The 27,657-nt window shown below is 35.6% G+C and overlaps 1 protein-coding gene and 1 pseudogene across 4 annotated transcripts; both read right to left on the minus strand.

Moving 5' to 3' along the window:
- Window positions 1–3,564: 3,564 nt before the first annotated feature.
- Window positions 3,565–26,135, minus strand: Znf624 (zinc finger protein 624). 4 transcript variants are annotated; one of them, XM_047544253.1, is made up of 6 exons: window positions 26,074–26,135; window positions 21,789–21,875; window positions 19,900–19,965; window positions 12,311–12,437; window positions 10,369–10,464; window positions 3,565–7,228 (listed from the first exon to the last, which is right to left on the minus strand). In XM_047544253.1, the coding sequence occupies exons 2-6, from the start codon at window positions 21,819–21,821 to the stop codon at window positions 5,025–5,027; spliced, it is 2,526 nt and encodes an 841-aa protein (XP_047400209.1). In that variant the 5' UTR covers window positions 21,822–21,875; window positions 26,074–26,135; the 3' UTR covers window positions 3,565–5,024. The 4 variants fall into 4 exon arrangements, with proteins under 4 accessions (XP_047400209.1, XP_047400210.1, XP_047400211.1 ...); XM_047544254.1 differs by lacking the exon at window positions 26,074–26,135 and adding an exon at window positions 25,302–25,425; XM_047544255.1 differs by lacking the exons at window positions 21,789–21,875; window positions 26,074–26,135 and having other exon boundaries at window positions 19,809–19,942.
- On the minus strand, window positions 13,079–14,552 carry LOC124979698 (rab5 GDP/GTP exchange factor-like; annotated as a pseudogene).
- Window positions 26,136–27,657: the final 1,522 nt, after the last annotated feature.

The raw sequence follows: 27,657 nt of genomic DNA on the forward strand, positions 1-27,657 counted from the left end.
GACAATTCCTATTCAAAAGTATATAAACAAGGTAACATGTAATGTCAGAATGGAATATGTAATTCAAGAATGTAAAGTTGCTTTAACATCCAAAAATGAGTCCATGGTGCACGCCTATTGATCCCAGTCACTTGGGTAACTGAGGCAGGAGGATTCAAAATATGAGGTCAGCCTCAGATCTGTCAAATAAACCCTGTCTCAAATATTTCAAAAAGGGCTGGAATTATAGCTCAGTGGTAGAGTGCTACTGGGTTTAAACCCAGGGTTTAATCCCAGTAGCACAAAAATCAATCCCTATAGACAAATTTTGAGGGTATAATGCTAAGTGAAATAAGCCAATCACAAAAAGACAAGCACTGTATGATTCTCCTTATATTAGGTAGCTAAAGTATTCAAATTTGTAAAGACAGAAAATATAATGGTGGCTTCCAGGGACTGGGAAGTGGGATAGAGAAGGGTGAATTTCTTTTCAGTGGGTGGTGATTTTTAGCTTTATAAAATGAAAAGTGTTCTGGGCCAGATGTGAGTGGTGGATACACAACAATTTAGGTATCATTGATACCACTGAATTGTATAGAAAAAAATGGTTAGGTGGCAAATTTTAATGTCATGCACATTTTACCACAATTTAAGGAAATAAAAAATCATGCATATAATTCAATCACATTAACAGGAGAAGAATCATTCCCAGAGTTGCAAAACAAGTATTTAATGAAATTCAACACCTGCCCACGATAATAAACCTCAGAAAACTAGGATTAAAAGAAATTTTCTTAATGTGATAGGCATTATCTAACATTTACCTTATATCATACTGATGAAAAAATGTTTAGTTTTCCTTTAGATTTGGAGAAAAGGCAAGGATGTCTACTCTATTTCTGGAGATCCAAGATCCTTGTCAAAAACAATGGTATAAGGATTACAAAGGATAAAGTAAAATTGTTTTCTATGTATACGTATGTTATCTCTGATAAATATTGAGTGAATAAACTATTGCAATTAAGAAGTGAATTTAGCAAGATCAGTGGTTCTAAGTGGTCATGGTCTAAAAAACATGTACATGTATACACATATATATAGAATATATTAGTTATATATATTGTAGCAACAATTAGAAAATCAAATTTAAAAAGGGCATTTAAAATATCAAAAAAACATCAATTACAACTAACCTAAAAAATCTACAACTGAAAATTTGGCAAAAGTTCTGGAATTGAAAAAAAATGCAAAACTTCTACATAGCAAACCAAAAATTAATGATATTAAAATATATACAATCAATGAAGCGTAAGCATGCCTGTAAGTGAAAGTGTCAATACTGTTACTATCTCCTTTCTTCCAACGTTAAAGAATACATCTGATGTAATATCAATTAAAATCCTAGGTCTTTTGGTGTGGGATAATTTGTTTAAAAATCATTCATAAATTCATAATGAAAATGTCAATGACCTAGAATAGCAGTGATGATTTTGAACAGAAGAAAAAATTAGAAAACATACACTACCAGTTTTCATCAAGAACATTTGGTATTGGTACAATGATAAACCAATAGAACACCAGAACAGGATAGTTTGAAGAACTTCACATATATGTTGATTTATCACACATGTTCCACTACAACTCAAACGACGAGGGAAAGTTGTTTTCAATGAAAATGATGTAAAACAAATTTTATATTTATATAAAAATGTCAATTTGTTCTTCGTATGATACATAAAAATTATTTTCTGATGAATCACAGACACAAAAGTAAAAAGTAAATTAGTAGATATGTGAAAGAAAATGTAGGAAAATATGACTTTAAGTTAGAACAAGATTTCTCAAATCTGGGCATGAAAGAGCACTTAAAATTTTTTTAAAAAAGAAAAATTACTCTTCATCAAAATAAGAACTCCTATTCTTCAAATAATATCATTTACAGAGTGAAAAACAAGCTGTGTGGGGAGATGCTATTTGTAATACAAATATGTAAAAGATATGCATCCAGAATAAAGTTTCATACAAATGAACAAAAAGCCAGAGTTCCTTGGGTTAAAGAGGGCATTCATAAAACCAATAAGAGTCTAACTGGTTCAACATTATGAGTGGCTGAAAATATGTAAATTAGACCTATAGTGAGATACCAGCACACACTAGAACCAGGATGTTACAGTTTGTATCTTGAATATTCCCCATAGGCCAATATATTAAAGGTTCGGTCCCCAGGATGGTGCTGTTGGGAACCTTTGAGCACTGGGGTCCTGTGGGAGGTCAGTAGGGGTGTGCCCTTGAAAGGGACTATAGGACCTTTCTTCTTCCTTCCTTCTCCTAGCTCAGATGTAAGCAAGTTTGCTCCCCTACTCACTCCTGCCATGCTATGCTGCTTTGTCCCAGGCCCAAAGCAGTAGGGCCAATCAATCAAGGACCAGGACCCCCAATTCTGTGAGACAAAACAAACCTTTTCTCTTTAGAAGGTAAATCTCTCAGGCATTTCATTATGGGAAGAGAAAAGAACTAGTCCACTGACCTTGGCTCCTTATCACACCATTAAAACTGCCAAGTCATGGGGATGCCTATATCATCCCCATCCCCTAACCCAAAGGACAATTTTCAGCCCTTATGTCATTTTAATGTGCTAACTATGCTTCTCCTGTTGAAAGGCTTTGCCTCTAAGACAGGGTTGGAAGGCCATGTTTAGGTCTGATGAGGATTAGGAGGGGAAATGAACAATTCAACTGAGTTAACATCATGCTGCATCAACTGCCTGACAGAGGGGATGGCAGTTAGTTATTTCAGGGTTTGAAACTCAAACTTCTCAATGAGAAACTGGCTATATCCAAGTACATTAACTATACTCAAAGAAGGTAAGTCTCTTAGCATTAACAGATTTCACTATTAAAATTCAATCTGAAACGGTACTTTTAAACACAATATGAAATAATTCATTTATAATGGGAGACAGTGATATCACTTATCAAATAATCCCTTCCCAATATTAAATATATACTTATCCATGGGGAGAGGGGGTATTTGATATTTACCACTAATGAAGTGTAGCTCATCATGTCTCCATCTTTTGGGATATAAACGTTCATGTTTTATTAAGGCCTTTTGGTTTTAGGGCCACAGCCTTTGGGTTCTCATTTTGACTATAGGCCTCTCCTACTATTCCCAGAACTTCCAAGCACTCATTAATGGACTTGGGAGTTCTTGGCTGTTTCCTCCATCATGCAATTTTGAGACTGCACACTGGCTCATCTTCTGACACACTACTTTTGCCACTGTGACCTTTCCTTTGGTGCCATGTTGAAAGTGGAACTACTTTCTAAGGCTGTAGTCTTTTGATGAACAATCAGGAAACAAGTTCCAGATATTCTTGAGACATATCTTTCATTTGGACTTTTGATCACAACCTCAGGGTGGGAGGAATGAGGTGCTGAGTAAGTTCTTTGGAATATATTTGACATCAGAGCCCATTGCCCCACCCTCAGATCCTTGACACTCCTCCCTCACAATGTTTACCCCACAACTAAAGTAGTTCCTGGCACATAGTTAAGGGTCCAATTAATCAATTTCACAAGAAAAAAATGTTTTTCCTTTTTATATAGTTACTACATGTTCAGTGCAAAGAAAAGTAAAAATACAGAAAAGCACAGAAAAGAACTGCAAACAAATGACACGTGACAGACCGCCAACCTAAAGCAACTCTCATTAACTCTTGGAAAGCATCTCTTCATTTACCTTTCTAATGGTCACACAAATACATCATGTTACACAGTTTTATATCATACATGCTACATTTACATTTTATATTTTTTTCTCCATATCCCTTATTCCCACTTCTCCTTTTCTCCCTCCTTTCAAGGTTACCAATATCAATGGTCTGGTTTATATTCGTTATGTACATACAATCACACATAATTATACAATATGCTGTGGTCATTACTTCAATGTAAATGAAGTCTTCTATAAATACGTCTGTTGGAAAGCAATTATTTAAGCAAAGTATTGTGGAAAAATCTTGCAGTCAGTTCATGTAACTCATTTTAAAAATTATTCTCAGACTGTTCCAAAACACATATATGTCACAAATCTCCAACCATTTCCCTGTTAATTGGCAGTATGTTTCTAGTTGGGGTTTCTTTTTCACCCTAAAAAGCAATACTGCAACAAACACCTTTATATTCTTATGCACTGCTGCTGCATTTATTTCAATGAGTCAGAGACCCAAAAGTGAGAATGCTGGGTCAAAGAGAATTTTCAATAATATATTGCTGATTGCTGATGAAACTATAACTCCATTAACAAAGAAAAGGTTAATTTTTGCCAACTCCAAAGAGTGGAACTTTCATCTCATTACTGGCTTAAATATGCATCTCCCTGAGTACCACTTAGGTTTAAATCTTTCTATAGGTTAATGGCCATTTGAAATTGCTCTTCTACAAAGTCGTTCAATCCAGATGTTTAATTCATCTAGATTAAATATTAAATGTAAAAAAATGTAAAAATCCTGGAAATAAATTTAGAAGATTTTGTATAACTTAGGGATTAAAGATACCCCTTTTTATTAAAAAAGTAAATTGAGAACTTAAAAGGATTAATTTTATTACAAAATTAAAATGATATATCTTTCCTATATAGAAAAGTATAATTTCTAGATTGAGAAAAACATTTGTTACAACCATGACAAGGAATTAATATCAAAAACATATAAAAAGCACCTCTAGATTTATAAGAAAAGGCAGACAAACTCATAAAATAGGCAAATAGATATACAGGCAATTAATTTTTGATAATTTTTAAATGAGTAAAGTATGAAATCTGCATGAAGGTTTTCATTTGTCCACTTTTTTTTCTAGAGTGAATTTCTTATAACTTTTAAGATTTAATATAATTAAATGCTTTTCCACATTCATTATATTCAGAGTGTCTTGTCAGAGTATATTTTCCATGAATTTCTACTGAAGATTTTTCTATATTCATAAAATAAAGTTTATAAGATTCTTATTATGGAGCTAATATCTGGATCAACAATTTATTGTTCTCTATATTAACTGAGTCTTTCTTTGATGTATTCTTTGATGTACAGTAAGGCTTGAACTACTCCTGAAGGCTTTTCCACATTCATTACATTTATAGGGTTTTTCTCCAGTATGCATTCTCAGGTGTACAGTGAAGTCTGAGTTAGTTCTGAAGGCTTTTCCACATTCTTCACATTTGTAAGGCCTTTCCCCAGTATGAATTCTCTGATGTAGAGTTAGTTGTGATAGAGTAATACAACCTTTACCACATTCCTTACAAGTATAAGGCTTTTCACCAGTATGTGTTCTCCAGTGCACTGTGAGGTATGAACCTCTCCTGAAGGCTTTTCCACAGACATCACACTTATAGGGCTTTTCTCCACTATGGATTTTCTTGTGTTCTGTGACATGCACCATCTGGCTAAATGCTTTTCCACAGTCATTGCATTTGAATGGTTTCTCTCCAGTATGTGTTCGCTGATGAGTGTTAAAGCCTGAATTACTTGTGAAAACCTTCCCACACTCATTACATTTATAGGGTTTTTCTCCAGTGTGCCTTCTTTGATGCACAGTAAGCTGTGATGTATTAGTGAAAGCTTTCTCACATTCATTACATTTATATGGTTTTTCTCCAGTATGTGTCCTTTGATGCACAATAAGGTATGATTTTGTCCTGAAGGACTTTCCACAATCATAACATTTATAGGGTTTCACTCCTGTATGAATTTTCTGATGCTCCTTGAGATTTACCATTTTGGTGAATGCCCTCTCACAGTCAGTACACTTATATGGTTTCTCTCCAGTATGAATTCTCTGATGTACAGTTAAGTGCGATTTTATTCTGAAGGATTCCCCACATTCATTACATAGATAAGGTTTCTCTTCAGTATGAATACGCTGATGTATAATTAGAGATGAAGAACGCATGAAGGCCTTTCCACATTCATTACACTTATAAGGTTTCTCTCCTGTATGCATCCGGTGATGTACAGTAAGGCATGAATAATTAATAAATGCTTTCCCACATTCATTACATTTATAGGGTTTCTCTCCTGTATGAATTCTCTGATGTTCTGTGAAATTTGCTATGCGGTTGAATGCTTTCCCACAATCATTACATTCGTAGGGTTTTTCCCCTGTATGAGTTCTGATATGTACAATAAGGCTTGAATTACTTCTATAAGCTTTCCCACATTCATTACATCTAAAGGGTTTCTCTCCAGTATGAATTCGTTGATGAACATTAAAAATTGTGGTATTTTTAAAAGATTTCCCACACTCATTGCATTTGTAAGGTTTCTCCTCAGTATGGGTCTTCTGATGTACACTAAGATATGACTTATTCCGAAAGGCTTTCCCACAGTCATTACATTTGTAGGGTTTTTCACCATTATGAGTTTCCTGATGTCTTGAAAGTTTTGATTTGTCACTAAATGCTTTCCCGCATTCACTGCATTTATAGGACTTCTCTCCAGTTTGAATTCTCTGGTGCTGATTAAGGCGGGCACACTGGCTAAAGGATTTTCCACAAACATTGCACTGATAAGGTTTCTCCTTAGTATGAATTCTTTGATGTACCATAAGTGAAGATGAAGCAATGAAAGCTTTTCCACATTCATTACATTTATAGGGTTTTTCTCCAGTGTGAATTTTTTTATGTTGACTAAGATAGGAAGGCTGGCTGAACGTTTTCCCACATTCATTACATTTGTAAGGTTTTTCTTTAGTGTGAATTCTCTGATGTTGAATGAGTAATGACCTATAACGAAAGGCTTTTTCACATGTACTACATTTATAGGGTTTTTCTTTATTATTGGATTTTCCCCCTGAACTAAATTCTGAAGTCTGCTTTATAGTTTTGTTACCTTCCATATCCTTGCAAATTATCTTTCCCAAATGAGAATCTGTAATCAAATCTAAATTCTCTGTGAAGTTTTCCTCATGTATTTTGAATTTGCCATGGGGCTCTTCTGTGATAATTCCTGGTTCTGGAAAAAGAACAGACCCAAATCTAAAGTCTCTTTGATCAGTGGAAATTTTCTTGTGTGGTACTCTTCTTTGACTCAAATGACTCTTCTCGCTATTTTGCAATTTTAATATTGTGTCCCTCCATTTCCATAATCCTCCCTTTCTGGAATCCCAGAGACCACTCTCTGCAATTTTCTCTACAACAGTCTCCTGTAATAAATCTTCTTCAAAAATATTCTCTGTAAGTATAACATTCTTAGCTGCAGGTTTGATTTCCAAGTCCAGGGGAAAAAAGAAAAGAAACAAGTAACTCATATTTCTTAATCTTAGGGGAAACTCACTAAACATCATAATAATATGTGGTTTTAACTGCTTTCCAATTGATCTTGTTTTCTAGGAAGATGAAGGTAGGGTTAAGAGAGGGTAGTTGTACAAAGAATCAACGAGTCACAAATTCAATGAGATTTTTTTTTCCTATTAAAAAAATTACTCAAAACCCTCCTTAGATTCTAAATCTTTCACATACTTCTCCCTTTCCTCCTTCCCTTTCGAGTCAATTTCTTTAAAGAGCATTCTCTTTCCTTGCTTCTCATTTACTTCAAAAATCAGGCATCTGTCCCCAACCATCCATTTCATTTGTTCTCACTATTGCTTTCGTTGTGAGAGTTTTCTCTCAAATTTCACTGACAAAGTATTTACTTAAATCCTAGTACATGCCTTTTAATAGAACTTGATGGAAAAATATACTGATTTTTCAAAAGTTGAACAAAACACTAGTCAAAATTAGTACTTATAGTTACTGATATTTCAAATAGTGAAAATTATTATTTAATCAAGGGTAACATTCACAAATTATGGGTTCTAAGAACATTTCTAGTGGTTTGTCAAAAATTCATTTTAATAATTCAGTAGGGTGTGATCTTACAATTTGTTTTTACAGATTAAAATCATAAGAGAGAATATCCTCTGACCATAGCAGAATTAAAGATAACAAGATTATCTTTAGAAAATTCTCAGCATAAATTTAAGAAAAACAGTTATAAATAACCCAAAGGTCAAAGACATCACAAGAGAAATTGTCAAATACTTTAAACTCAATATTATGAAGATACTATATAAAAAAGTGTCCTACAGTCCTTATAGCCCATAATACATCATTAGGAAAAAAGAATGGCTAGAATCAATGATGTAAGTATCCAACTCAAGAAGAAAGCAAAAATCCATAAATTAAACCCTAAGAAGGTAAAAGTAATGAAAAAATAAAGAGCAGAAAGTAATGAAACAGATATCAAACACACAAGGATAAAAAATGGTTCTTTTAAAGCCACATAAGATTGATAAACCCTATAATGAGTGATAAAAATTATTATCAGGAATGAAAAGAGGGATGTTACTTCAGATCTATATAGATGTTTGAAAGATAAACAGAGGACAAAAAGTACACCAAGAAATTAAAACTTTATATTAAATGGACCAATTCCTAGATAAATATAATTTTCTAAACTAAAACAAAAAAATATATGGAATAGGAATAGTCCTGGTAACTAGTAAAGATTAATAAAAGTTGCAATTAAATACCTTTCTCAGGCTCAGATGAATTCTGTGTACCTATGAATTCTATATGTCATAAAAAACAAAAACTCTCTCTCAACTCTTCCTTACTATAAGCTGATAACCTTGCCTGAGAATATGGAATCCATCATAACAGAATGCTTTAACCTTCCCACCACCAGTTGACCTACATCTGCACCCATCTTCTACACCTTTCCCAGGGTTACAACACAGGAGGTGACCTCCCTGACAATCCCTCCTTTTCAGTCTAGACTTCATCCCCTTAAACTTTCTCAAACACTTTAGTCCTTCAATGATTACATCAATTTCTCCCTCTCCACTGAGGCATTCCTATGAACACTGAACCATTTTATGGAAACTTCCACTCCAAAAAATAAAACAAGAGTGCTGTTCTTCACTCCATATTTTCTGTAACTATTGCATCATTTTTCTCTCCCTCTTCAACAGGAAAAAATAATCTCCTCTAGATACTCATCTATCTCCATTATCTTTCATTCACTCATTTAATTATAGTGTTTAATATATAAGCAGAATATATATAGTAAATATGTGAGTTATAATAAAATGAATACTCAAATGAACTAATTTCCATTTAATTCTTTCCATCTCCACTACCATCACCATAATCAAAGTTACTATCTTCTCTTGTCTAGATGATTGTTAACAACCTCTTAACTGTCTGCTTTATGTTCTTAAGTTAAATCCTCATTAACAGCACTAGTTTCTAAAAATTCTTAATTAAAATATTTTTATGCTTTTGCCCTCAGCTCACTGAGGGTAACATCCAAACTCCTTACCAGTATCTGCCATGCCCTGCACAGGCCGCCTCCTGTCCCTACCTCTAATCTCATTCTGTACCAGTCTCCCTTCACTTAGGCTTCAGTCTCAGAGACTTCCTTTTGATTTCTAGAACACATTATGTTCTTTTCCATATGAGGTCCTCTACATTGCTGATTTGTTTTTCCTGGAATGCTTCTCTTCTCTTCCCCTGGCTGGCTTCTTCTCACCCCTCAGGTCTCAGGTTAAATTCCACCTCCTCAGAGGCCTCCCCTGACCACCCTATCCAAAGGAGATACCCTCATCCCTGTCCCAGTTACTTTCATATCTCCTCATTTATCTTGCCGCTAACAGGTACTTCAACTATAGCTTAACTTGTTTTAATTTGTTGAAATTCAGTCTTCATGAGGGTTAACATCTGATTCACTGCTGTTGCCCTATTACTTAACCCAGTTTACAGAATACAGATGTATCATAAACACTGATTAAATAAATAAATTCTATATTTTGATTTTCAACTGGTTCCTTGTTTGTATTCTTAATTAGTTAAGAACCTGGAAAAAAAAAAAGATCCTCGTATAGGTTCAACAGGCTTGCAGATGAACAATGTTAAATTACAAGTAAACAGATTTATTTTAAAAGAAATCAGTGGTGGCCCTTAAGAAAGCATTTTTAGGAAAAAATGAAAGACAAAATGTCAGATAATGATAAAACAAATGAGAAAAACAAAAAGTTAACTGGAAAGGATAGAATTTAAAGGGATATGTTGTGAATGTTTGAATAAAAAAGAATAAAATAGCTGTAAAAAGTATGTCCCCAAGAAAGTAAAGTAGGATGGTACAATGAATCAAAGGTGGAGGATAGAGATGGAGGGTGGGGAGAGAAAAAAGGCAGCAACAGGAATGGGCAGTGAGGGGAATGGGACAGGGGATCTTTCCTTTGAGGTACCTTTGAAAAAATACTTCCCCAAATATTTCCTATGTTCTGTGGAATATCCCCTGTGATCTGTTATTTGAAATAAACCACAGTTTCTTGGTTCTGATTAACTTACCTGGATAGGGAGTTCTCGAAATTTCTCTTACCACTGCCCATGGTCCTTTCCCATTCTCCAAATGAGATATCATGTCTGGTTTAGAAACTGCAAGCCCTGTTCAGAGAAAAATGAATAGGATTTAATTAGAGCTATAAGCAAGAATTATTACCAAATTTTTTCTCAATCTTCTGTTCAGACCACAAGAACTTTTAGAACTGCACTAATATTGCTGATAGTCATTTATGGCTATTTAAATGTGAACTGAAATTAAAATAAAAGGAAAATTTTAAATTCAGTTCTTCAGATGCACCAGCCAAATTTCAGTATTCAAAAACCACAAGTGTGCAAGAAATAAAACCAACAATCAATAAGTGGGATGCCATTAAACTAAAAAGTTTTTTTTGCACAGTTAAGGAAATAATTAAGAATGTAAAAGGAGCCTACAGAATGGGAGAAAATCTTGGCAAACTACTCCTCTAATAGGGGATTAATATCCAGAATATACAAAGAACTCAAAAATCTTAGCCAAAAAAAAAAAAAAAAAAAAAAACAACCTAATCAACAAATTGGCAAAAGAACTAAACACAAATGTCTCAACAAAAGTAACACAAAAGACCAATAAATACATGAAAAAACATCCAACATCTCTAGTAATCAGAGAAATGCAAATCAAAACTACACTAAGATTTCATCTCACTCTAAGCAAAATTGCATTGATTTAAAGAATAAAAACAATAAATGCTGGTGAGGTAGCAGGGAGAAAGGAACACTTGTACATTGGTGGTGGGTTTTCAAACTAGTACAACTACCCTGGAAAGCAATTTGGAGATTTCTCAAAAAACTAGGGATCATCCACCATATGACTCATATGATGAACTACCATATGATCCAGCTATCCCACTCCTGGATTATTTTCCAAAAGGATCTAAAATCAGTATACTACAGCAGCACAGCCACATCAATGTTTATAGCAGCAAAATTCGCAATAGCTAAATTATGGAATCAATCCAAATGCCCATCAATTGATGAATGGATTAAGAATTTGTGATAAACACACACACACACACACACACACACACACACACAAGTTCTACTCAGCCATTAGAAAGAATAAAATTATGGCATTTGCTGGTAAATGGATGGAAATGGAGAATATCATGCTACATGAAATTAGCCAAACTCAGAAACTCAAAGGTCAAATATTTTCTCATATACAGAAGCTGGATTAAAATAAAGGAAAGAGGAAGAAAAGGATAAGATTACATAAAGAACCAACCAAATACAAATTAATAGATGAGTGAAAGGAAGTCTAGTAGATTAGAGGAAGGAAAAGGGGAGGGGGAGGAGGGTGAGAAAGGAGGGGAAAGGGGGGATCATGAACTGAAATTGATTTCCACACATGTATGAATTTGCTGGGATGACCCCAACTACTATTATAACCATAAAGCTATAATTAAAAAAAAAAAAACAGAAGAGGCTAGTACCTGCCATATTGGACAGTACAGTTATAGAATAAACCTCTCATAGTAGAATTTCTGTCATACAGTTTTGTTCTAGAGAATTACAGAGGACCTCAAGGAGCTCAACACTATGATCCAGGTTCATGGGATAACGGATCACAAGAATAACCTGAATTTAGAAAGAAAATGAACACATTTGCTCCTTTATAGAGGCAATGATAACAATTCCAATTTATGGAAATGATCAGGAAAAACATTAGTCCTAAATCTGTAGGACTGTCAAAAATCCAAGACTCCAAAGAAACAAATATTTCTTACTCTACAATGAGCATACCATTTAAAGGTGAGGAATAGCATGAATTTCAAAAATACGTCCCTGAGATTAAGAGATTTTGACACCTAAACTCTAAGACACAATTCAGTGAAATACTTTAGAGGTTCAATATTCCTAGAAAACTTGGTCAAATAGGCAAAGCCATCAACATATAAGTTAGCCTTACCCAGCGAGACAAGATTTCTATAATTCTCTAGCATCACATCTTTGTGCAGATTCTTCTGTGTAGGGTCCATCAACCTCCACTCCTCCAATGTGAAGTCTATTGCCACATCCTTAAACGTCACTGATTCCTAAAATAAATATAATGCAATCACCCAGGGATTATACAATTAGACTTGTTAGGTAGACAGTAAATACAAAACTGGGGAAGAACTCTAGCAATCAGAATCACCAAATGATTATACAGGTCGACCTGTTCAATCTTTCCAGAATACATGACAAGAATCTAAAACCAGAAGAGGAAGTCTATTCCAGATTTTGTGTCTTACCTGATAGCAGGAGTTTTTCAGACCACTTCATGTCTAGCTTTTTATAAACTCTAAATATTCATCCTACAATAATACCTGGAGTCAAACAGTATGATTTCTGTCTTCCCTAGAAAGTCTTTAAAATATTTAGTAACTCTAGTAGTTTGCATCCAAATCATCTCTTCTCCCTCCAAACCTATTTTATATCAACTTTCTTTCAATTCCAACCTATAGAGTATTAGTTAATAAAAGATAAATTTTTTTTCAAATAAATAGTACTTTATTATTAATTAAGCTTCCCCTACCAGGAAAAAGTAAACAAAACAAACAAAACAACCCACACGAACTGTACCTTAAAAATGTTCTGCCATTTATAAGCAGTTAAGCTACTTCCAGATCCACAGGCAGGCTGCAGTAAGGCTACCTACTATGCAGGCTCCAATAATGCTACCACGTAATGTCCATCATCCTGCATACACCTGAAGTTGCAAGGGTGGAGGAAGCTTGTCATTTTCAACATTTTCAGAGTCAACAGCTGCTAATGGTTGACTCTGGGGCTTAATTTCAAGTGGGTATTTCTCCACAATGTCTTGAACTTCTTTTGCAATTCCATCTGTCCAATCAATTAAGTCTTTTTCAAGTTTCTTGGCTTCATTCATGATTCTTTCTTGTCTTTCATTCAACTGAGACAGGAGATCCAAGTTCTTATATATCTGCTTCACACCTAAGCAAGCATCAGGAAACCAACTCTCGGGTTCTTGCTTTCTGGGAGAGGTCTGGCTGGACATGTAGTGATCAAAATCCTCCTGGCTTAGATTCAACGACTGGGCATCTAATTTCTCAATGAAAGCCACAGCACAGCACAGGTTGATGAAATAGTAGCCATCCTCCACCGTCATCAGCCAACTGGGGTTGCAGAAGTGGGTAATGTACTGGATGTTGGACTGCAGGCTTCGGGATTGCCCTTCAGCAGGATGTAGATGAGCGTGGGCAGGAAGTGGTCCGCAGATGCGGGCTCTTTCTTAGTGATCTTGATGGCGTTGAAGATGTGCTTGCTGCACCAGGTGATGCAGGCCAACTTATCTCGAGGCTCACGCTTCTAGTCCATCTCAGTATCTGTAATTGCTTTCACCACCATGTTAGACACTTCTGGAATTTCTTCATTGACAGGGACACAAAGCATCTGAGGTGTAATTCAGTGCAGGGTGCTGAGCCTCTTCTGAATGGCGAGGTCCTTCTTATCATCAGTGGTTTCTGAACAGAACATGTACTTGTAGAGGTGCGTCATGATGTACTTCTCAATCTGATCCATTATCTTCTCAAGTCTTTCTGGAGCCACTTTTCCACGAGTCTGCATTCTTTCTGCCACATTCTGGTAAAAATCCTGAGTATACTCTGACTGCTCCTTGATGCTCAAATCCCTTTTGTAATGCATTCCTTCCAAAAAAATCTTGGTCTGTTTATAGATCTCTTGTCTGGTCTTGTGGAAGATCTTGAGAAACTCTTATTGAGTCCTCAGACACTCTGTCTGTTTCAATGCTGGTTTGCCGGTTTATGGAAGGACTGGGAGCTTTTGCTTCCTGAATTTCTGCCTTTTTTGATCCAACTCTGAAAGAAACACTTAAGAATTTCTTCACTGTGGTAACCCTGCAAGTCTTCTCAGTGGTTTTCTTTTCTTCAGATTTGGAAAATGTGAGGGACGAGGCCCCCTGGCTGCTCTGACTGCTGGCAAAGGCTTCTTCCTCCTCCCGCTGAAGTCATTCAGCCAGCTCCCAGTCCTCCTGGATCTGTTTGTGCCGGGCTCTGTGGTACTCCTCCCGCCAGAACTTGGAGCAGAAGCCCTGCCAGGCAGGGTTGCCGTAGTAGCCGCATCCCTTCTTGCACAGGAGCTCCAAATGGTCCACGGTGGATTCCTTGGCACTGAGACTTCAGGCTCATCTTCCTGCTCGGCGGCCCCTGGGCATTTGCCAGCCACCGCCCGCGCTGCTCCTGGAGGTGCGCTCGGCCTGCCCCCAGGCCCAAGATATATTTTATAATTCAGATACTTGTATATAAAATGGGGTCATTATTGGGATAAGGAGGAAACAGCAGAGAAGACTGAAAAAGAAGACAGGCCCTTTGGGCTGACATTTAAAATATACAAAGAACTCATTTAAAACTCAAGAAAATAAACAATCCAGTCAAAAAAATGGACAGAATATCTGAATAGACACCTAACCAAAGATAAATGGATTGCAAATACATATATGAAAAGATGCTCTACATCGTATGTCATTACAGAATTGCAAATTAAAACTACATTGAGATACCACTACGTATATATTAGATGCCAGAACCCAGAACCCTGACAACACCAAATGCTAGCCAAGCTGTGGAGCAACAGAAACTCTCACTCATTGCTGGAAGAACTGCAAAATGGCAAAGCCATTTTGGAACACAGTTTGAAAGTCTCTTAAAAATTAAGCATATTCTTCCCACATAATCCAGCAGATTCAGTTCTTAGTATTTACCCAAATGAACTGAAAACTTAATGTCCACAAAAAAAATCTTCACATGGACATTTATAGGAACTTTATTCATCATTGCCAAAACCTGGAAGCCACCAAGATGTTCTTCAATATGTGAATGGATGAATAAATTGGTATATCTGACAATGGAATCTACTCAATACTAAAAAAAAAAAAAAAAAAAAAAAAAGTGAGCTATCAAGCCAAGGCAGAGAAGCAACCTTACATGCATATTATTAAGTGAAGGAAGCTATTCTGAAAGGCCACAAAATGTACAATTACAACTATATAACATTCATGAAAAGGCAAAACTATGTAGATGATAAAAAGATAAATGGCTACCAGGGGTTCAAGAGAGGGCAGATGAATATGCACAGCACAAAGGACTATTCTTTATGATACTCTAATGGTAGGTACATATCATTGTGTATTTGTCAAAATTCATGGAATGTACCATACCAGAGTGAACCCTAAAAGACTTTCGGTGATAATGATGTGTCAATGTAGGTTCATCAACTTTTAACAACTATACCACTCTGATAGTCGGGGAGATGGGAGTTATGTGGAGGGGGATAGAAATATAGAGGAATTCTCTGTACTTTCTGCTCAATTTTGCTATAAGCCTAAGATTGCTTTAAAAAAAAAAAAAGTCTGTTTTAAAAGGGAAAAATACGTAGGCCCTTTTGAATTATTTCTTATTTTGTATATTTGAATTCTGATCCATGTAAATGCTTTATATTATTTCAAAACAAAAATTTAAAAAACAATCCCTAAAAGTCAAAAGTAAAACGAAACCAGTTGGTAGCATACCCATTCATGATAGAACTACTTTGAATGACTTTAAAACATAGTAATTTGTCTGCATATTTCTGTTAAGATATACTCTGAGGAGAAAAACAACTACAAAAGAAAACAAAAGGTTTTCAGTAAATAATCACATTTTATAACTGTTGTGTGTACAGTGTCAGATAAAGCAAAATAGTGTATCAGTATAGTTGAGAACTAGCAAGTTTTTCATGGAAGAAGGCATAATGTAATATTGATGAAATTATATTAAAAAATCAATTTCTGAATTTGAATATGAAGTCTCAATACAGATTTATGAATTATTTTATGATTAAGGGGGAAATTGAAGCATATTTTGAACAATAAGCCTAGAAACAATAATCAATAAGATAGCATTATGAAAGTCAGACTGTGGCCTCTAAATATTACTTCCCACTAAAAGGAACCAGGCCTGGGACATTTTGACTAATTAAACATCAAGAAAGCTAACAAAGACTACTATTATCATGTCTAAGACACAGGAAACAAAGAGTCTTCCACTAGTCAGTGATAGGACAAAAGGGTAAAAACTGCAATGCATTTAATAAATAGCTAATACATTTATATTTACGGGTTCACAAAAAACTATTAAAAATCCTCACTGACAATCTTTGGAGAATGCCTGGGACAAAAATCAACCTTTTTGTCCTGCTTTTATTAAACTATATTTTGTTTGGCTAATGGTCAAAGGTAATCTAATAGTGGATGAAGGAAGGTTTTTCTCTATGGAAGTATTCCAACATAGAAATGAAATGGGAAGAATCAGAACATCACCATTGGGAAAGTTCTGATGAATTAAAGGATACTCAAGGGCTGCTATCATAAGCAAAAGGACTCATGTAGCCATTATGTATCCTCTGGTGGCATATACCTGCAATATGAAATAATATTGCCAAAAATATTCTAAAAAGATCAAAATCTAAATTTGATCAAGGATCTAACAAATAATTTAAAGGAAATACAATGGCAGAAGGGCATGTTAAATAATCCCAAGGGATGCAAGCAGTAAAATCCGCATTGTGTAAAACTCTAAATCAATGCTATCTAATTGAAATATAATGTAAGTCATATATGTGATTTTTAATTTTCTAGTAGTCACATTCAAAACAAAAAGAAAGGGTGAAATGAGTTTTGATAATATATTTATTGGACAAAATACAAATATTAAAATTTTAACATGCAATCGATATTAAAAATATTAATGATATACTTTATATTATTTCATCATTGAAATAAGGGTATGCATTCTAAATTTATAGCATATTTCAATTGTGACTAGTCACATTTCCAGTGGTGAAGAGTTACATGTGCCTAGTGGCTTCTCTATTTGACAATGTAGCTCTAAAGTACAAATGACTTGGTTTGTGATTACAAAGAGAAAAGGGGGAAAGGTGAAACTTCTACATTAAAGTGACCCAAGAGACATATTTACCAACTAAACTATGCGAATCAACTTGGGGAAACAAATACCAACTGGATATTTGATGACATAAAGGTTTGATATGATGCCAATGTTAGCTATAATAATGATAAAATACATTTACATATTATATAATATTATATATTATATTGATGTAAAGGTATATTACAGGAATAGGATTGATAGTCTAGGAATAAATCCTTATATTTATGGTAAGCTGATTTTCAACAAGGACACTAAGAATTCAATGAGGGAGAGAATGGTCTTTTTAACATATAGTGCAGAGTCAACTGGATATTTATAAGCAAAAAAATAAAATTTAATCCTAAAATTTAATCCTAAAGGTCACACTCTAGATGTAAAGTGTCATATGACCCCTTTTTTGAATAACTATTGCTTTTTTACTAAGAAATTTTGTCTTTTATAATGTACACTGCCAGAAAATTTAGTTTGAAATCATGCCAGAAAAAAAAAACGAGAATTTGATGCAGTTTTGATTTCCAACCCAGTTATAGATTCTGAACACAGTTTACATTTATCTTAACTTTGTATTCTGAGGAGAAAGAACCCCAGTTCTACTTTTCAATCTTTATGTAAAGTCCATTTTGCTCTGCACCTATCAAATCACTGATTTCATTAAAATTTCCACTGAACTACACTCTTCCTCAAAATGTAATAACCCTTTGTCCTCCTTCATTTGGTATGAGGTATCCCTCATTGCAACAGGTCAATAATACTGAAAAGTTTGGCCTTTGAATAGGACTACTTATAGTAATTCTTATGTCACTGTAAAAATCATAAAAATCTCATTTGCTTTTAAAGGTTCTTATCATCTACTCTTCATCTTGAGGTTATGCTTATCAGTTGTTTCCTGTTAGGGAATTAAATTGCTAACCTAAAACATCAAAGTATATACAGGCACTATTAAACTATCTATGACTTTACTGGTTTTAATTTGTAGTTTCTATCTTATGCACCTCAATCTTATGTAAGAAAAAATATCATGACTCTTTTTGGTCTGATTATAATAGTCATGCAAATATTAACTTCTTCATCAGTCTTAAACAGTCTGTTAGATGTTTGAACTAAAAAACATGTACCTATAAGATAAAAAGTGTTTGGCACTGAAATTTCTCCTTTTGAAGAACTGTACTAGGAAAAAACTATTTTAAAAATGTTAATAATAGCAATTCTATAAACAAAACAAAATAAATGCCAATAAAAACCAGTAAAACAAAATTAGATTAATGACTTGTTGAAGTCATCACAATACTGGTTTTACTCAAAATTAAACAATGCAAAGTTCAGTACTTATAAAAAGAGTTCCAAATTTAAGTAGGAGCCAGATACAACTCATTTGCCAGGAGTCCCCTCTATCAGAAGAACAAAAAAAAAAACTACAAATTGTTCACCATATCAGGAAGGATGGTGTTTTCCTAAGGTTCAAGATTCAAAGTCTAAAACTATGAATATCTTACCTTCAATTGTTAAAGTATAAACTGTTATATGCTAAAGGATAAGTTTAAGAACCATTGGTTCAGTGTTGCATTTCAAAAAGACTATATGTATAAGATTGAATTTCAGTATGTATCTTATAAAAACAAAAACTGAGTTTTACACAAAACATTTTTGGAATAAAACCAACATTCAAAGTAAAAATTTCAAAAGCAAAAACATAATTATCCTATAAACATAGTGAACACATGTCAAAGATTTACTTAAATCATTAATGAGGGATCAGAAGCTTGGCAAAACTAATTCAAAAGAAACAGATGTATGTATACAGTAAAAAAGAAAATGATAGATTAAGATGGCAAAATTAGATACAAACCTGGTTAATATCCTGTAGGGCAATAAAGTATAAACTTTGGTGATTATCTTTTCTCCTAGGTAGAAATAATCTGTAACTTTTCAATATTCTACCAGATTACATAAAACTTTGAGGGTCTGAATATTGATTAATAGTAAACAGTAAGTCAAGCACAGCAACCTTCTCCTGCTGCATCAGGTTATCCTTTGGCTTGTTAGACAATGGTCTTATATGACACTGAAAGGTCATGCTTTTGTGCCTAATTTCTAAGTTTTGGATAATTTTTTTAATAATAAACATGATTTTGACTTTTTTCTGGAAAAATCAGGTAGTTAATATACTCACAAATTAGAAAGTAAGCTTAACAAATATGAAATAAAAAAAATCTAAAACAATTTAAACTCTTTTCAGACTATTTTCACTGATGTTGACAGATTCTTGATATTTTTCATTACATTGGGTCTTACTATGCAAAGCAAAAATCAAACTATATAATGATAGGATAACTTATCACTAGCAATTATGATGTGACAATCTGTCAAATTTAGAACTGCTACTACTAAAAGAAAGAAAGGAGATTTATTAAATTGATGCTAACAGTACTGGGGCTACAATATCTATCAAATATTTACCATGAATTTATATGGAGCTGGGACTATCAAGAATTAGGGGGAGTAAAATGCAGTTTTTCTTCATGCCCCTTACAAATGATGCTGCCATTACCTTCACCAGCTCTGCTTCTTCTGTCTGAAGGTGAAGATCTCCATCTGGCTCAGTAACTTCAGAACTCTGAAGAAACACATGATAAGATCACTCAGAGATAGGCTGCCTATGACCTAGAAGAGAGCCTCAGCAGGCACCCCCAGTCTACTGTGGATATAGTGTATATGGGACAACCTCTTTTATTGTTTTAAATAGGGTTAAACTAAGGTCCCGTAATAACATCCAATCATTATCTTCTTTCACCTTCTTTGAGGCAATGACAAATAAGCAAATCAGAAAGAGAAAACTCCATGTTTTTTAAAAAGGGGGGATTGACAAAGAACCCATCAAAACAAAAATAAAACAAAGGCCTTCACATACTTTCCTTTTATCATGAGGATGAGATTGATTTTTCAGAATGTATTTATCTTGCTTAAGAAAAGATTCAAAACCCAATACCGTGTGTTTTTTACAACTGAAAAATCAGTACAATATATATAAGGAGGCATTTCTCAGGAGTACTCAGGAAATATTCCAGGGAACTCTCATAATATTGTTTTCTTCCAAACTTCAGAAATTGTATTCAAATAAGGAACTGATTTTTATAAATGACATGAAATTTTACCATTTCTTCTAGTAGTACCTATTCAGATTTACCATTTTAGAGTTTCATGTCATTTTTTAAAATTATGGGTAATAAAATATCTGCTTAAATTTTATTGGAAATAAAGTTCATAGTTCCCCTCTCTCAAGTTCTTGTCTAAAAAGCATTCAGCTTTTAGAAAATTAGTGATGATGTGCACCTCAACCTTGGTAATATGGATAGGTATGATCAGGCCATAATCTATTACTAAACAAATACAACTGGACATACTGATCAAGTATAATATTTTGGTTTTAATTTATATTTTTAAAGACATCTTTTAAGTATTATTTACATGTTATATAGTCTGGCTAGAAAGACTAAACAACCATTACTATAATAAATTATATTTGTTGTACTACCTTTCTTCTGAATCTTTTACTTCAGGAAGTCACTGCTAAACTGGTTTTTATCATATTAATACCCAACCTAAACACACTTAAGAACACACACACACACACACACACACACACACACACACACACATACACTTAAATGTCTTCAGGGACATATTAAAAGACTCAGCTTAAATATCTCATTTCTGGCCCTACCTTTTTCAACTATTTAATACAAATCCTTGTAATTGGGTACAAGGTTAAATCTAACTCTCCTCATGAGTTTCCATGACCAATTTCAATAACACTAACACTCCATTTCTTTACTTATAAAGCACTCATCTTTTATCATGTTACTAAGCAATACTCACCGAAATTATGTAACCACTATTTTATGCTATAGCCTCAGTGAAACTGTGAGCTCTTTATAGCCAACTACTGTGTCTTATACATATTTTTCTCCATGTCAATTACTAAGCTTGACTACTTCTTTATGGGTAGAAAATGGGAGATCTCTGAGAGTGGACACAAGGGGAATTGTCCCATGACTTAGGTGTTTGTGTTCACATATTTTTTTCTCAAAATTTCCACAAATGAAAAATAATCCACCATACTACTCCATAAATACCTGAAATTTCCTGGGAATAATACAAATTTAACCCCAAAAGTGAACTGCCAAGACTAGTTATCATATCTAAAAGTAGCCCAAATATTATTGGAAAGATTTTGTGTCCTTAAATTTGGTTCAATATGTATAATGAATCCTTCTAAAAATTTTAACTTTTGCTAAGATTAACCCAATCTTCATGAGTAACAGAGTTTGGTTTTCTTCTTTTAAAGAGTGAGTAAAGAAGAAAAGTTATGTGATTTAGAAAACTTACACATGCTCTGAAACCAACAGACAAGATCAGAAATGGAGGAGAATGACTTACCAGAGGTCCAACTGGAAAAATAACAGCAGTCATAATCTCTGCCTCTCAATCTCCCTCTCTTGAGAGAGTACAGTCCTACAAAGACATCTGAGGAAGAGAAATAAGCAATGAAAACCAATTCTGCCATGGGTATTTCAGATTCACTGACTTGGAATTCTAATTTAGTGAGCATGATAACCTTAAGGGCACATAAGAGCAACTCCTATGACCCACAAAGGACAAAGATCCTTACTATTGGTTATCTTGAGATCGTAAATGCAGTCATAGCTAGCAGACCAAAAACATTGTACAAGGAACTTTAAAAACACTTTATGGTTTAATCTTCACATCAACCCCATAGGAGGAGATAAATGAATATATATATATTCATTTCATAGATGAGGATGAGGCCTAGAAAATACAAACTACTTACCCAAGGTCATGTAGATTCATGACTTCAAATCGATTTAATTTCAAAGCCCACATTTTTTCTACTAAATCAACTTGCAGTGTAAAGTTACAGAAAACAATGCAATCTTTCTTTGCCACAATCACCTACTCATCTAGCAATGAAATATTTTAAGAATCTCTTTTTCCTCTTTTCTGGAAGAGTCAATTTGCTAAAATTTGCTGAGACCTCAGATTCATGCAAAGAAAGTAGCACAACTTCAAACTTTAAATATTAAAAACTTTGACTTGCTCCTCTCCATCTTATATTCAAATAAAATTGTATCTGCCCTTCCTATATCAAGCAAATCCAAATAAAAAGGAAGAAGGAATAATGATAATGGAAGAGAAAATGGAATTCAACACACAAAGCATTAAGCAATAGTGCTTTTATATTAGAAAAAAATTGCCTAGTAAAGATTTTGGACTGTGGAGAAATAAGGTGGCAGAGGTCTTATTCAGGTGTGCTTGGTACTGATTCTGCTTTCTCTACTTTTGGAAGAAACTCAATAGACTACATTCTCTAACCATGATGCAGTAGAATTACAGATTTAAATGAAAGTCTGAAGAGGGAAAACCTGGAAATTAAAAGTAGCTCCTTAGTAACTGTAAAGAGAAACTGTCATTCCTAGTGAGTTAGAAAAATGAAGGTATTAAAAATGAAATATGCCTGGATATCTGCCAAAGTTATAAAGAGATTCAATTCCTAGCTCTAAATACTTCCAGTGAAATTTTTAAAAAGAATGAACAGAGTAAGTATCCAACTAAGAAAAATAAATAACATAAGCTATTAGTAAAGAGGGAGAAATATTAAAAAAAAACTAATGAATAAGAAAATAAACATCTGACAAAGCCAGTAGGTGATTCTCTAAGTAATGAAATATATGTCACTGGTCAAAACAGGAAGATGAAAAAAGATCAATAAGCCAAAAATAGAAATGAGAAAGGACTTAGAGCAAACACTTTAAAATTGTTTGCCAGTAAAAATAAAATTTCCCAAAGTGCAATTTCTTTTTAAAACTTTCTTAAAACTGACTGAAAGAACAAAAACTTCAGAGGCCAATACAGAAAATGCAACAGAGACTGCTAATTGCCTTGCAACATCCAGTCTCTGCTTCTACCTAGCAAAGACTTATTTAGCTAGCAACAAGCTACCCACCTAAAGACATTTCCCAGCCTCCCTTGTGCCAGGTGTGGCAATGTCACTAAATTATGGCAAAAGGGATCTAAATAAAAGATGTATTCAACTTTCAGGTCACTTCTTTAAAAGGGAGCTGCGTGCCTTCCACTTCTTACTTTCCCTTATCCATTGGTGACACTAAAAGAAGGAACCAGCTTCCATCACAGAAAGAAGGACCATGCCTCCTGGATAATCTGAAGCAAAAAGATAGAAGGAACCTGAGTTACTAGATGATCTAAAAATCAGAGTTGCCTAACCCCACCAACCTCATCACTACCCTCCAACTATCAACTCAGATTGTTGTAATGAGAAATAAACTTTCTTGTTGGAACCACTGTTGTCTGGACTCTGTTAAAGCTGCTGAATTAACTTCCTATTAACATAGTAAGTCATAAAAGAAAAATTTAAATTTATCAGGGAAATATCAAGGAGCAGGGTTTAGTTAAATCCAGAAAAATATTTGAATATCCTAGGAATGTACAATAGTCTGCTTCATGACATTGGATTTCACTAGACACAATAAAAATTAAGAAGTTGAAGGAAGAAAAACACTGCGATGTGGAGATAAGCCTTGGGTTTAAAAAAAAAAAAAATCTGGGGGATTCCCATAATGAAGTCTCAAGCCTACCAGCAAAATGGTTTTCCCTTACACCAAAACTTTTCTAGATTTTTTTTTTAAGGTCATGGATCCTTTTGGAAAGCTAATGAATATTTCGAATCTTCTCCAAGAAAACGTCCACATAGAATTAGGAGGGTGATAAATCTGATGATGCTTATTATAAAGGAAATTCTTCAGTTCCATCCAAGATACAAATAAGGATCTCAATTCCATGTGATAGGCACAGAAATCTACACTTTCAACAAGTACCTCAGGTTCTTACCTTAAGAAATATTGTCTTAATGCCAATTTCTGAACTCCAAATTAAAAACTCTTCTTTACACACTTCAAAATCCAATTGAAATATGTTTTTACCAAGAAGCCTTTAGAGCACAGGCAAGGTATGGTGTTGCAGCAGTTCCTGGGCTGAGTTTCTGCCTCGACCCAGGTGTTTCTTATTATACCACATAACACTACCAGTAAAACTTAACTTCTGGCCAAGGGACTCATTTGAGAACTTAACCTTGTCCCAGAATAATGTACATGCATATATGATGTAGGATGGTATTTCAGGGAATGTGAAGATTGACTGTTCCCCTCCTAAGACCATACACTGACTTCCTCTTAAAGAGGCCGTTTTACAAGGTTGCAAAGAAAAAAGTGAGATAAGAGAAATAATCAACAAAAACTATTTTTTCCCTAACCACTAAAGCAGACCTACAAAGAGTAACATATTTTCAATTCCAGGGAACTACAGTAGTGGTTTTACCAAGAACGACCTGAGCCATAGTTTCTTTTTAAATTTGTAAAGATTAATAAACTCTTCTGCCATATGTCACATACATTATGCTAGTATATTTAACCAAACTGTAAAATAAACATCTTTCAAAATGTGATCAGAATAAACAATATGTATAATTGAATATATTCAGCTTTATCTTAATCATGCTAACATATGCATGGAACAAGAAAACAAAAAAACCCGAGTACACCAAAACTCTCTTGACACCTCTGATACTTGGGGCCTCGATGTTTACCCATTTTTCCATAGTTTCCAAGTACACAATCTATATTTAAGTGGAGTTTCTATATCTATAATTAAGTGGGAGTTTAGTATGAAATAAAATCCCAGAGTACCTGCCCGTACCCCAGGTTTTAACCGTGATTTGGTTAACTTAGCAATGTGACCACAGGCAAGTCACTGAGCACAATAATCAGTTATTTGAAGGTAACCACTTTACGTTTGTATTTTGACATCATGCACAAGATAACTAGACCTGTATTTCCCCAGAGTCACCACTTCCCTCACATTTTCTTTTTCCTGGATGTTGTCACTGCACCCAAGCGCTGTCTTTCCAAGCACTGCAGAATTATCAAGAGACTTGAGAAACTTCACTTGCTGTGATTCCCAGGCCAGAGTAAGCATTTTAAAAACCAATGAAGCTTCCATGTTCTTGCTGAGAACTTCAGTGTCCCTAACTAGTCCCGCATTTCCCAGTCAATGCAATGATACGTCTGAGACTAGTGTTTTAAAGGAGACTGAAAACGAGCCCGCAAAGAAAAGCCGCCATGGTTCACTGGAGAGTATAACTCAGGTCACCAATGTGAACCCCTTTTCCATCTCTGCCAGTTCAGAAGCCAGGGCGGACATTCTCCGACCAGTCTCGCCCTCTTTCCTTAACTGGCCCTTCTCTGCCATTCCGGGGTCCCGTTCCTCACAGATGCAAAGACGCGGGGTTGGGAAGACCGTGTAGGTCCGGTCAGCGGGCGGCTCATCCCCGCGGAACCGCAGCCCAGGCCCCGCGCCGAGGATCCTAACCCCTTGTTGCGAGGCCCGCCAAGTGCGCCGGGAAGGTCCTCGTGACAGGACCGGGCGAGGAAACCGTTGGGTCGCAAGGACAGCCCTAGGATAGGGCCGGGTGGAGACCGAGCCCACCCCCAGGCAAGAGGCCCTGCCCCAACAGCCTCTCCGAGGGGTGGGAGTGCCCACTCTAGGCAGGGGAGGAAGCGGCCACGCCCCGGACGTTGCCGGGAACCGAGCGCCAGGGGAGGGGCGGGGGTAGGCCCGGGGCAACGAGTACCTGGCGGCCGCACTGAGGACAACTGAGGGCGCTCGCAGAGCAGGGTGGGAACGCGTCCAGCAATGGCGCCCGCTCGACTGGGCTGGCCTCCAAGCAGACCAGTGCGCCTGCGCAGCCGGGGCGCTGGAACTACAATGCCCAGAATCCTCAACGCCCGGGCAGTGTCCCATACCGTCTCGCCCCGTTCGTCTGAGTTTATGCATTTATGAAGGGTTTGTTTACTGATGCTTTGGATGACCTAAAAAAACTCAAATCAGATTGAGAAGACGTATGTTGAGGGACCATGACTGTCTTAAGCACTAGCACTAGGCATTACTAACCCAGAAGAATGACAGGACCCTGGCCTTAGACCCTGGCCGCCTATAACTTAGTTAAAACCCCAGACGCCTGCAGAGTTGATAGATTTGTGTCCAAGCTTTTGCTTTTTTTCCATTCAAACTGTTGACGGGGGAAAAAAAATCGATATACCTTCGTTATAATTTGGTGTCTTCGAATCATAGTTTCCTATTTCAGTTCACCTAAATAATAATGATAGTAACAAAAATATATGATTGCCTTTGACCCAATTTCATGACTTTAATGTTCAAGACCATATTCTGCATGGATGGTCAAACAGAATCCTTATGGACACCAGAGCTACTTCCTCAATAATGGAACCATTTCCTCTCTAACTCATTCCTACTCTTGTGTGTGTTGGATTCCATAAGACCTCTTTCTGCTGCTTTATGTACAATGCCCAAGTATGCTCAGCCCTTCCAGATGAGGATCTTCAGGGAAATGTGAATCTCAGTAAAACTGAACATAGCCCAAAATTGGACTCTGCATTAGCTCAAAGAAAAAAGGGTACCTGTGGGTACCCTTATAGAAACTATCAAAGGGGAAATACAAGTGGGAAATTGAACTCACATGATGATCAGAAACCAGAGAGAGAGGATTCCACTTGCCAGATATAAAAATATACCCCAAAGCCGCGCTCCAATCCCCACCTCCTCCAGTCACACCCTACTACTTCAGTTACCACTCAGTTAATCCCTATCAGGGTATTAATTCACTGAGTGCTTTAAGACACTTACAACCCAATCATTTCTCCTCTGAACCCTCTTGCACTGTTTCACACATGAGCTTTTGGGCACATCCCATTCTTATCAGCAAAGACTGGTTGGGAACCCAGACTTCCACCCTCACTTAAACTTAGTAAGTGCTCTCATTACTCCTGCAAGAGTGATGTCAGAAGAGACAGTCTGGGGAGCTAGGATTTTTATTCACACTTGGTAGTATTGAACCTCCCCACACACTGCCCAGTGGAGGACATCTAAGAAAGAGTAATAAGGTTCTCCCTCTCTCTCAGCCAATGTGTTATCAGTGGTGGTCTAGTGGGAAGCCTGAAATGCAACCTCTGCCCTCCACTACAAGAATCTCTCACTCCTCAGAGCTGTCTAAATAGAGGTTGGGTGTGAAACAAGGACTTCCACCCACAACAGCAATAGTCAGTTAGAGACCTTCTTACCCCTTTTCTGGTCAATGGAAGAATACTAAAATATTAAATATAAATAAGATCTATAGTATCATAATACTCAAGATGTT

The sequence above is a fragment of the Sciurus carolinensis genome, chromosome 3 (genome assembly GCF_902686445.1).
Source record: "Sciurus carolinensis chromosome 3, mSciCar1.2, whole genome shotgun sequence".
NCBI classification, from domain to species: domain Eukaryota; kingdom Metazoa; phylum Chordata; class Mammalia; order Rodentia; family Sciuridae; genus Sciurus; species Sciurus carolinensis.

Coding starts and splice junctions, on each gene's coding strand:
- Znf624 (XM_047544253.1), bottom strand. CDS start 21,821: ATGACTGCTGTTATTTTTCCAGTTGGACCTCTG. Junction 12,438..19,899: donor AAGAAGCAGAGCTGGTGAAG/GTAATGGCAGCA, acceptor TATTTATTTTAG/GAATCAGTGACGTTTAAGGA. Junction 10,465..12,310: donor TAGAAATCTTGTCTCGCTGG/GTAAGGCTAACT, acceptor TTCTCTGAACAG/GGCTTGCAGTTTCTAAACCA.